The 13163-nt window shown below is 39.4% G+C and overlaps 1 protein-coding gene across 4 annotated transcripts in view; it reads right to left on the reverse strand.

Annotated features, from left to right (window-relative positions):
- The window catches only part of LOC5502652 (DDB1- and CUL4-associated factor 6), a 35234-nt gene extending 25463 nt beyond the window's left edge, over window positions 1-9771 (reverse strand). For all 4 annotated transcript variants that reach the window (XR_007306560.1, XM_048721942.1, XM_048721941.1 and 1 more), the window contains exons 1-5: window positions 9572-9771; window positions 9411-9472; window positions 7901-7993; window positions 7648-7725; window positions 5292-5396 (exon numbers count right to left, since the gene is read on the reverse strand). Coding sequence is in view for 3 of the 4 variants with exons in the window: in XM_048721942.1 (XP_048577899.1) it covers window positions 5292-5396; window positions 7648-7725; window positions 7901-7993; window positions 9411-9472; window positions 9572-9659 (426 nt within the window). In the remaining variant the exon portion in view is untranslated. The remainder of the gene's footprint in view (window positions 1-5291; window positions 5397-7647; window positions 7726-7900; window positions 7994-9410; window positions 9473-9571) is intronic.
- Between the last annotated feature and the right edge of the window lie 3392 nt (window positions 9772-13163).

Consider the following 13163-nt stretch of genomic DNA (forward strand, 5'->3'; position numbering starts at 1 on the left):
ACCCCATAAGTGGTTATATATGTACCCCATAAGTGGATACATACCCCATAAGTGGTTACATATGTACCCCATAAGTGGTTACGTACCCCATAAGTGGTAACATATGTACCCCATAAGTGGTTACATGCCCCATAAGTGGTAACATATGTACCCCATAAGTGGTTACATACCCCATAAGTGGTTACATACCCCATAAGTGGTAACATATGTACTAACTAAGTAGTTACATACCCATAAGTGGTTACATACCCCATAAGTGGTTACATACTTCATAAGTGGTTACATACTTCATAAGTGATAACATACCCCATAAGTGGTAACATACCCCATAAGTGGTAACATACCCCATAAGTGGTTACATACCCCATAAGTGGTAACATACCCCATAAGTGGTTATATACCTCATAAGTGGTTACATACCCCATAAGTGGTAACATACCCCATAAGTGGTAACATACCCCATAAGTGGTTACATACCCCATAAGTGGTAACATACCCCATAAGTGGTTACATACCCCATAAGTGGTTACATACTCCATAAGTGGTAACATACCCCATAAGTGGTGACATACTTCATAAGTGGTCACATACCCCATAAGTGGTAACATACCCCATAAGTGGTTATATACCTCATAAGTGGTTACATACCCCATAAGTGGTAACATACCCCATAAGTGGTAACATACCCCATAAGTGGTTACATACCCCATAAGTGGTAACATACCCCATAAGTGGTTATATACCTCATAAGTGGTAACATACCCCATAAGTGGTTACATACCCCATAAGTGGTAACATACCCCATAACTGGTAACATACCCCATAAGTGGTTACATACCCCATAAGTGGTAACATACCCCATAAGTGGTTACATACCCCATAAGTGGTTACGTACCCCATAAGTGGTAACATATGTACCCCATAAGTGGTTACATACCCCATAAGTGGTAACATATGTACCCCATAAGTGGTTACATACCCCATAAGTGGTTACATACCCCATAAGTGGTTACGTACCCCATAAGTGGTTACGTACCCCATAAGTGGTTACATACTCCATAAGTAGTTACATACCCATAAGTGGTTACATACCCCATAAGTGGTTACATACTTCATAAGTGGTTACATACTTCATAAGTGGTAACATACCCCATAAGTGGTAACATACCCCATAAGTGGTTACATACCCCATAAGTGGTTATATATGTACCCCATAAGTGGTTACATACCCCATAAGTGGTTACATATGTACCCCATAAGTGGTTACATATGTACCCCATAAGTGGTAACATATGTACCCCATAAGTGGTTACATACCCCATAAGTGGTAACATATGTACCCCATAAGTGGTTACATACCCCATAAGTGGTAACATATGTACCCCATAAGTGGTTACATACCCCATAAGTGGTAACATATGTACCCCATAAGTGGTTACATACCCCATTAGTGGTTACATACCCCATAAGTGGTAACATACCCCATAAGTGGTTCCATACCCCATAAGTGGTAACATACCCCATAAGTGGTTACATACCCCATAAGTGGTAACACACCCCATAAGTGGTAACATACCCCATAAGTGGTGACATACCCCATAAGTGGTTACATACCCCATAAGTGGTTACATACCCCATAAGTGGTAACATACCCCATAAGTGGTAACATATGTACCCCATAAGTGGTTACATACCCCATAAGTGGTTACATACCCCATAAGTGGTAACATACCCCATAAGTGGTTACATACCCAATAAGTGGTAACATACCACATAAGTGGTAACATACCCCATAAGTGGTAACATACCCCATAAGTGGTAACATACCCCATAAGTGGTTACATACCCCATAAGTGGTAACATACCCCATAAGTGGTTATATACCTCATAAGTGGTTACATACCCCATAAGTGGTTACATACCTCATAAGTGGTAACATACCCCATAAGTGGTAACACACCCCATAAGTGGTAACATACCCCATAAGTGGTAACATACCCCATAAATGGTTACATACCCCATAAGTGGTAACATACCCCATAAATGGTTACATACTTCATAAGTGGTAAAATATGTACCCCATAAGTGGTTACATACTTCATAAGTGGTAACATATGTACCTCATAAGTGGTTACATACCCCATAAGTGGTTACATACCCCATAAGTGGTAACATACCCCATAAGTGGTTACATACCCAATAAGTGGTAACATACCCCATAAGTGGTAACATACCCCATAAGTGGTAACATACCCCATAAGTGGTAACATACCCCATAAGTGGTTACATACCCCATAAGTGGTAACATACCCCATAAGTGGTTATATACCTCATAAGTGGTTACATACCCCATAAGTGGTTACATACCTCATAAGTGGTAACATACCCCATAAGTGGTAACACACCCCATAAGTGGTAACATACCCCATAAGTGGTAACATACCCCATAAATGGTTACATACCCCATAAGTGGTAACATACCCCATAAATGGTTACATACTTCATAAGTGGTAAAATATGTACCCCATAAGTGGTTACATACTTCATAAGTGGTAACATATGTACCTCATAAGTGGTTACATACCCCATAAGTGGTTACATACCCCATAAGTGGTAACATACCCCATAAGTGGTTACATACCCAATAAGTGGTAACATACCCCATAAGTGGTAACATACCCCATAAGTGGTAACATACCCCATAAGTGGTAACATACCCCATAAGTGGTTACATACCCCATAAGTGGTAACATACCCCATAAGTGGTTATATACCTCATAAGTGGTTACATACCCCATAAGTGGTTACATACCTCATAAGTGGTAACATACCCCATAAGTGGTAAGACACCCCATAAGTGGTAACATACCCCATAAGTGGTAACATACCCCATAAATGGTTACATACCCCATAAGTGGTAACATACCCCATAAATGGTTACATACCCCATAAGTGGTTACGTACCCCATAAGTGGTTACATACCCCATAAGTGGTTACATACTTCATAAGTGGTAACATACCCCATAAGTGGTTACATACCCCATAAGTGGTTACATACTTCATAAGTGGTAAAATATGTACCCCATAAATGGTTACATATCCCATAAGTGGTAACATACCCCATAAGTGGTTACATACTTCATAAGTGGTAACATACCCCATAAGTGGTAACATATGTACCCCATAAGTGGTTACATACTTCATAAGTGGTAACATATGTACTCCATAAGTGGTTACATACTTCATAAATGGTAACATATGTACCTCATAAGTGGTTACATACCCCATAAGTGGTTACATACTTCATAAGTGGTAAAATATGTACCCCATAAGTGGTTACATACCCCATAAGTGGTTACATACCCCATAAGTAGTTACATACCCCATAAGTGGTTACATACCCCATAAGTGGTAACATACCCCATAAGTGGTAACATACCCCATAAGTGGTAACATACCCCATAAATGGTTACATACCCCATAAGTGGTAACATACCCCATAAATGGTTACATACTTCATAAGTGGTAAAATATGTACCCCATAAGTGGTTACATACTTCATAAGTGGTAACATATGTACCTCATAAGTGGTTACATACCCCATAAGTGGTTACATACTTCATAAGTGGTAAAATATGTACCCCATAAGTGGTTACATACCCCATAAGTGGTTACATACCCCATAAGTAGTTACATACCCCATAAGTGGTTACATACCCCATAAGTGGTAACATATGTACCCCATAAGTGGTTACATACTTCATAAGTGGTAACATATGTACTCCATAAGTGGTTACATACTTCATAAATGGTAACATATGTACCTCATAAGTGGTTACATACCCCATAAGTGGTTACATACTTCATAAGTGGTAAAATATGTACCCCATAAGTGGTTACATACCCCATAAGTGGTTACATACCCCATAAGTAGTTACATACCCCATAAGTGGTTACATACCCCATAAGTGGTTACATACCTCATAAGTGGTAACATACCCCATAAGTGGTAAGACACCCCATAAGTGGTAACATACCCCATAAGTGGTAACATACCCCATAAATGGTTACATACCCCATAAGTGGTAACATACCCCATAAATGGTTACATACCCCATAAGTGGTTACGTACCCCATAAGTGGTTACATACCCCATAAGTGGTTACATACTTCATAAGTGGTAACATACCCCATAAGTGGTTACATACCCCATAAGTGGTTACATACTTCATAAGTGGTAAAATATGTACCCCATAAATGGTTACATATCCCATAAGTGGTAACATACCCCATAAGTGGTTACATACTTCATAAGTGGTAACATACCCCATAAGTGGTAACATATGTACCCCATAAGTGGTTACATACTTCATAAGTGGTAACATATGTACTCCATAAGTGGTTACATACTTCATAAATGGTAACATATGTACCTCATAAGTGGTTACATACCCCATAAGTGGTTACATACTTCATAAGTGGTAAAATATGTACCCCATAAGTGGTTACATACCCCATAAGTGGTTACATACCCCATAAGTAGTTACATACCCCATAAGTGGTTACATACCCCATAAGTGGTAACATACCCCATAAGTGGTAACATACCCCATAAGTGGTAACATACCCCATAAGTGGTAACATACCCCATAAGTGGTAACATACCCCATAAGTGGTTACATACCCCATAGGTGGTAACATACCCCATAAGTGGTGACATACCCCATAAGTGGTTACATACCCCATAAGTGGTTACATACCCCATAAGTGGTAACTTACCCCATAAGTGGTAACATACCCCATAAGTGGTTACATACCCCATAAGTGGTTACATACCCCATAAGTGGTAACATACCCCATAAGTGGTAACATATGTACCTCATAAGTGGTAAAATATGTACCCCATAAGTGGGTACATACTTCATAAGTGCTAACATATGTACCTCATAAGTGGTTACATACCCCATAAGTGGTTACATACTTCATAAGTGGTAAAATATGTACCCCATAAGTGGTTACATACCCCATAAGTGGTAACATACCCCATAAGTGGTAACATATGTACCTCATAAGTGGTAACATATGTACCCCATAAATGGTTACATACTTCATAAGTGGTAACATATGTACCCCATAAGTGGTTACATACCCCATAAGTGGTAACATACCCCATAAGTGGTTACATACTTCATAAGTGGTTACATACCCCATAAGTGGTTACATACTTCATAAGTGGTAAAATATGTACCCCATAAGTGGTTACATACTTCATAAGTGGTAACATATGTACCTCATAAGTGGTTCCTGTGTGGCAATTATAGAAACATGTTCCTATCATTTCAGGCCTGTCAAGGTTTGTAAACTGCAGCATACCATCACCAGCACAGGACACAATCTAAAAATATAATAGACTTGATAGTCTTGGGGTAGTCTTCTGGTGTGTAAAATATAATAGATTTAATGATGTCCTAAGGTACTCTTCTAATGCCTAAAATATTTTTTTAACAAACTACAAGCAAATAAATTACCAAAAAAAGGACCTCAACAAAGCTAGGTTATTGTGTATCCATAATTCTATACTTCATGTTCTTTCGACTGGATTACAGACAGCATTAAAGGTATACAGACAGCATTAAAGGCATACAGACAGCATTAAAGGCATACAGACAGCATTAAAGGCATACAGACAGCATTAAAGGCATACAGACAGCCATTACAGACATACAGACAGCATTAAAGGCATACAGACAGCATTAAAGGCATACAGACAGCATTAAAGGCATACAGACAGCATTAAAGGCATACAGACAGCCATTTCAGACAGCATTAAAGGCAAACAGACAGCCATTTCAGACAGCATTAAAGGCATACTGACAGCATTAAAGGCATACAGACAGCATTAAAGGCATACAGACAGCATTAAAGGCATACAGACAGCATTAAAGGCATACAGACAGCCATTACAGACATACAGACAGCATTAAAGGCATACAGACAGCATTAAAGGCATACAGACAACATTAAAGTCTTACAGACAGCCATTACAGACATAAAGACAGCATTAAAGGCATACAGACAGCCATTACAGGCAAACAGACAGCATTAAAGGCATACAGAGAGCATTAAAGGCATACAGAGAGCATTAAAGGCATACAGACAGCATTAAAGGCATACAGACAGCATTACAGACAAACAGACAGCATTAAAGGCATACAGACAGCATTAAAGGCATACAGACAGCATTAAAGGCATACAGACAGCATTAAAGGCATACAGACAGCATTAAAGGCATACAGACAGCCATTTCAGACAGCATTACAGGCATACAGACAGCCATGTATGGGCAGAAATTTTGAATTTTAATACCCCAAAATATAAGACTCTACTAGGCCAAAAAATTCAAAAGGTTCTTATTTGATGGGTAACTCCATGAGAAATGAAACAAATTATGGGGCTTTGAAAAAGCTAAGATGAATAATAAAGATAAGATTACAGATATAACATGCATGCAATAGGATATCTCTATAGCAAAGTGGCTATGCATTCACTCACTTCTGTAATTATGAATCCTACTGTTAATAAACACATTGACCCCTCAACCGGCCTGTACCGGCTTTGGGAAGTACCCACAACCCAAAAAATTCATAAATGCAAACTAAACACAACAAGATGAAGATACTCAGGCATCAGTCTAAGGGATAAATGGTCTTGAAGATATGCATCCAACCAAGGTGTTGGCATCTACTCTTAAGCCAAATAATAGCACAGGTTCTTTGACAAACTTAAAATCGAAAAAGGAAAGAAAAGCAGAATCACCCCTTTCAATAAAACTCTCCAAAAACCACACAAGGGAGAGAGATCAGCAAACACAGCTCAAGACACAAATAGATACCTTTATTCTGATCCTCCAGGTTCATTTGCATGGCCTCAAAACACAATGTCCACAATGGAAAATTCACGAGGGCAGGGCCAATCAACATTCCTCTCCCCAAAGTCAGATGGTTTTTTATAAGTCTTTTCACCCCAAAGCCAAACAAATCAATTCCAGGTCATACAGACCCAGAATAGCAGTGTAAACAATTTTGGAATCAATTTGGTTTCAGAAAAGACAGCATTTAGGAGAGCTGTGGTGATTCATTAGAAAATTATTTTCTCATCCAGGCAAAGCCAAACAAGAAAAAATCATCATGAATCCACCTTTGCTTGCAAATATCCATAAGCAAAGCACTTAATTATGCCCCAATAGACTTTATGATGTCCTGAGACACTCTCCTAATATGCTCATATCTGTATTTTTGATGAAAAATACAAGCAACCATCAACTTGTGCTGGCTTCAGCACAACGACGAGGGATTAAAAGTGGGGACTGCAAAGCACTGTTGGAAAGCTTGGATACCGCTGACTAGGTGCAGCTGTGTTTGACTTTGACGGGCTGTATAAAACTCAGAATAGGGGGGGAGGTATCTGTTTTCAGTCTGTTTTTGTAAATTCAGCCCAAAAATAGCCAGGAGTCAATGGGTTAAGCAACTTGGAAAACAATTAAGAACCTAGTAAACGCATATTTTGCCTTAATTGTTAGTAAATACCCCAAAATATAAGAACCTGTTTTGCCAGACTTATTATTAAGCAAGGCATGTATCCCTTACCCATTTATTATTAGAGCAGGGCATGAACTTTGCACTGAAGATGTTAGCACGGTGGCCTGATCTGATACACTGAACCAACTGTAACACAAAGAGAAGATGAAAAACTAATAAAATTATATGTCAGTTAAAACAATATGTACAAAAAAGAAACACAAACACACAAAGAAAATAATTATAGACAAACAGACAGACAATAACCAGAGACAGACAGATGCTTACAGAAAGACAGATGGATGAATGCACAGACGTTTACCTTATTTTCACAGGGCCGATAAATATTGAGCCTGCAATCATCTGAGCCAGACAGCAGTAATTCACCACATTCACTCCAGGCAATAGTGTTTACCTATCAAATCAAATATGTGATACAATAAATATATAATATAATGTTTAAATATTATGGAAAAAACATGACATGACACTTCAAATAAGCCATTTTACATCTAATTTCTCTAAGTATTTAGTAATAAAATGTGCCTTTTTTAAATTGATGCAACTTTTTGTAGTCTCATTAAAATTTGACTTTTCATACCCTAGCCAATAAATAGCCCAAGGATGATCAAGGAAAAAATATCTTAAAAAGCCAAAATCTGAGTATGTGCATTTCGATCTTAAGTTATTTGTGTTTTGAAAATCATTCCGGAATACAAGGAACGGATGGCCATTGTAAGAAATTGTCTCTTTTTTCTCTATTTGTGCAATTTCAAGGTTTTTCCATTATGTCTAATATATACATACAATATAAAATAATGACTGCCTTGAGCCAAACTCATCTAACTCTTCCCTCCCTCAAATACATTTTTATTCATTTTAAGGTGATGCTACACACGCTGTTTTTTGGCGTCGTTTTTCTGCGATATGCCTTTGTGCGGAAAAACAATGCATGTAACAGGGTCAGATTTGTGAGTTCTTGGATTTGGCAATGCGTTGTGAGTTTTTTATCCGAAATCTTGCAATGCTAAATGATGAATATTGAAAAAAAGACTTGCGTGTTACAGATCTATGGTCAATTTTTCACACAACGCCTTCCCAAAGTACATCTTGCGCAGCTGACAACAACAAGATAGCTATGGATTTGGACGAGAAGAGAGATGTCGATTAATTTTTCAGTAAAAAAAAATTAAAGAAATATGAGAAATATAGCTGTGTCTGTGGTCAAACGATGATAAACAAGCAAACATAGTGAAGAAACAAGCTCCAAAAGAAATGAATTTGTGATCATGAAATGACATATCGTGTTGTATAAGATTACATACCACGGAAAAAAAGTTTCCATCACAAACAACAAATGAAAATTACTTAGAAAATTTAAAAAATGCCCGTGCTCCTTTAAAATGGAGTATTTTTTTAGTGGGTGCACGAGCGCTTGCAACTCTTGTTGACAGCACGTGCCAGAAAAGTACAGAAAAACAACCCATGTAACATGTCGGATTTATAGCAATGTTGCACGAAAAAACGGCTTGTGTAACATGTACCCATATTGCGGAAAAACGACGCCAAAAAACGATGCGTGTCAGATCACCATGAGGAGGGGGGGGGGGGGGGGGGCGAACAACATTTGTTTACCGGAAAAAAAACACAATTTTTTGGTGTTCCCAAGAGTCACAGTTAAACCAAAATATCATAACAACAAAATCAATAGCCAAAGTATCAATTTTCGCCAAACAGAGAAGACGTTTCATTTTCAAAAAAAATAAGGCATGGTCATTTGCGCGTCTTTTGATGTGTTTTTGTACAAGTTAAGAATTATGTTATTTACTTACGCATCCATCGTGGCCAGACAAGGTTCCACTTCTCTTGAGACACTGTATTAAATATTTACTGCCTAAAAATAAGGATCAGTTAAACAGACGACAAGAAAGACAACCGAAACAGACGACAAAATGGTGCTTGTCAAATCGCGAGTGGGGAAATCAATTCGAACCTCGAGCTCGTTTGAACACAACGCCGGGAGAAATTTCACCATAGATGCGTTGCTGTAACGCTCCATATAGCGTAGCTTTGCTTTCCATGTCTGGGGTCGTTAGGGCTAACAGAACATCGGTTAGTCGCACACAGAATGATAAAAACAACAACAACGCAAAATAGCAGACGCCATCTTGGAACAGAAATAGCAAAAGTGCGCATGCCCAATTAGCCCATGCTGATAGGCATGACGGGTATGTACAGGACCCGAAATGATCCCAGGACCCGAAACGATCCCCAAAAGTACCCCAACTGATCCTCGGACCCGAAACGATACCGAGGAGTCCCCGAAATGAACCCCAAGGAATTGCGGTAATGGACAAAGGGAAAGCAGAAGAAATACTTGCAATTCTTGAAGCATAATAAAGAGTTAACAGCGACTCGATTTCTAAACAACGTGACTTAAAAATATTAAATTCCAACACAATACTTCTATTTATTACATTGCCCGGCGTTAAAACCATAAACAGAGTCCAAAACAAATACACACTCTAAACATTTTGCGGTTCCGATACTCATGACTCTGACACTATAAATCTCATTTCCGGTAAACATCACCCCTAAAAATTAATATTCATTTGACAAATAAACATGTATTTCACCACGAAATCCTTGTTCACACGAGCGAATATTTACCGACACGTTTTAGGCAGCCGGTTTGGCCAAGAAGATGGAATGACAAAAGCACACTGAGTAATACACTTGAACAACCCTTCTACTACCGATGCAAAATATTAAGAGGATGTGGCTTTTGTTGAAAGCAATATTATGTGAGTTTTGAATTTCCTCATGTAGTCGTGCGTACACCCCGGCATGATCTCATGATATGATAGGTCTTTCATTCGCCGAAAACAAACATGCCAAAAAATAACTTTAAAACATTTCGCTTCCTATGAAAAGCAGCATGTCCTATCTGTAAAGACTTTCTTTTATGGCTTGTTATGTAAAAATGATTTATCCACGCCGGGTTTTTCAAATTACTATCACAGGAATTGTTAGTTGACCCCAGTTTCTATATCAACCACTGTATTTCCCCCGAAGTCGAAAATCTTAATATTATAGTTTTAGTTAATGTAAATTTCCTTTTAATAACACAAACAAAGCTAAATGTTTCATATGTTTTTAAAACTGAAAGCCAATCCTTACACATTTTTTTAGTTGTCCATTACTGTAATTCCTTGGGGTTCATTTCGGGGACTCTTGGGGATCGTTTCGGGTCCGAGGATCAGTTGGGGTACTTTTGGGGATCGTTTCGGGTCCTGTACACAGGTATTCTTCGGATCTGAATTTCGACTTTCTTAGACTGTCGCGATCTCGTACCAGAACAATGAATACAATACACCAAAAAACTGGCAGAGTCGATTTCCAGTTTTTGGTGTATTGTCGACTTTCTTAGGATAGACATCAGAGCAGAGCCGTAGCAGGCCACGGTAAGATTGGGGGGGGGGGGCACAATACAGAAACATTAAGGAAATATTGGGGGGGGGGGGGCACAACCATGCCCTACTGGTCATTTCCTAATAATTTTTGAAAATATTGGGGGAGCACAACCAAGCCCTACTGGTCATTTCCCCCTAATAATTTTTGAAAATATTGGGGGAGCACATATCCCCCGTGACCCACCCCCTGATACGGCCTGATCAGGAAAAAGATACTCTCTTCTAAACCCTTGTTGATTCCCCTGACTTATTAATGAATATTTCCAGATAATTATCGCCAAAAGATAAATCGGCACTAAAAGGCTTGCTAGCTCATCAAGATTGCAGCAAAAGCTAATAAACTGATCGAAGATCATATAACGAAGCCCTAGGTCCTGCTTTGGTTTCAACTAGCTGCTTTAACTGTTATTGGGTTCCTTCTTGGACTTGGGACGAGCTACAATCCGCTTCAGGCCCGTACCCAGGATTTTTCTTGGGGGAGGGGGGGTTCGGAAAAAAATGGACCTAATTTTTTCGGGGGGGGACCCCCCCGAAAGAACAAAAACAAAAAGGGGCTTTTTGTGCCTGCAGTATCTCCCCCAAGGGACGTTTATTGTCGGATTTGGCTACAAAAAAGTCTGACTTATGGATTGATGACATACCAGAGTGACCTAGCTTATAGTTTATAGTTCTGTCTACAAATAGCACGTCTATTGAGAACCGAAAGTGGACTTTGGCCGTTGTAGGGGGGGGGGGTGCGTTCGCACTCCCTGCACCCCCTGGGTACGGGCCTGGGCTTGGCACACGAAAACACTTGCTTAACAAGAGAATGGTTTGTAGGACTCTCGACAGGAGTCCAATCTGGTGCACCCAAGCGATAGCGTGTAAAGCTGACTCTAACGGGGCAGAAGACTTGGCATCTAACATCAGCCTTTCTAAGTACGGCGCTATGTGGTAAGGAGAAGCAGGCAGCACCTTTAGTTGAACTGAGGAACACCACTTTCCAACGAAGAATGGCACATGAATACTTGCTCCACGTGTTTAGAGCTTGGCCAGCCATAACTACATCAGGGAGGTGGTGAGCTAGGGACTGAAGACAGGAAACGTCCGAGGACGACACTGACTTAAAAACATAACGTCATGGATCTGTCATGAAATATATCTGAAATAAAGCAAAAAAAAAACAGCAGGGAAGAGAACATGGCCAACAAAACATGCCATTCGAATAAAACAGATAAACTTAAAACAAGCTTAACTAAGTCGGGATGATGGAGGAGCGAACCGAGATGAATACGAAATGAGCCACTGCTCGTTTATACTGCTTTTGACGCGCTACATTCCAATGCGCCACCCCTAAATCAACACCGGATACCGACGAGGGCATATGTTCCCGCTAATCCTAGTAACCGCGGGAAAATAAATTTTCCGAATAGCTTGACAAACAAGTAAGCACTTTTTGTACAGGGATTGATGGATTGAAAGTAGATAAAGGCAAAATATAAGAAATCACGTGACTAGCACCTTATTGTGAAGTTGCGAGAGAACTCTGCGTTCTGATTGGCTGTTTCCCGGAGTTTCGTCTACATTCTGTCATATCACAACTCCATCCTAGACCACGTCTAAACCAATCAGCCCGAGAACATAGTAAAAGTGTTCGGCATAGGTTTGTCAGACCATCTTCCAGTGGAAATTGTCAGGAAATATGTTAACGGCGTAATGACTCTACCCATCAATACATCATCATTTTTTTTAGCTTTGCCATGAATAAGAAAATTACGAAATTTACACGCGGCAGGGACATCGCAACAGCTATGGGTCAATTACTGCGGGCCCAGTTACAATAATATACACTGTTAATACAACACTGTAATGTTAGAGAGGTCCATTCTCCTAGCTAATAAGTTCCAGATTCTAGTTTATCTAATTAAAAATGTTTTCTGGTAGGTTGAATATCTGCTTCACTTTACACTTCACTTTGTTACAAAAATAGGAGAACTAGCGATAAAGGCTCGCGTCGCACGTGTGCTGGTGCGCACGACGGGAACAACAAGCTGAGATGCACTAGGGGTGGCCTTATAAAAGAATAACATATCAAGAAGTTCATGCTAGTAGCTCACTTGACTCTTTGCTATG

This window comes from Nematostella vectensis, chromosome 14 (genome assembly GCF_932526225.1).
Source record: "Nematostella vectensis chromosome 14, jaNemVect1.1, whole genome shotgun sequence".
In the NCBI taxonomy this organism is placed as follows: domain Eukaryota; kingdom Metazoa; phylum Cnidaria; class Anthozoa; order Actiniaria; family Edwardsiidae; genus Nematostella; species Nematostella vectensis.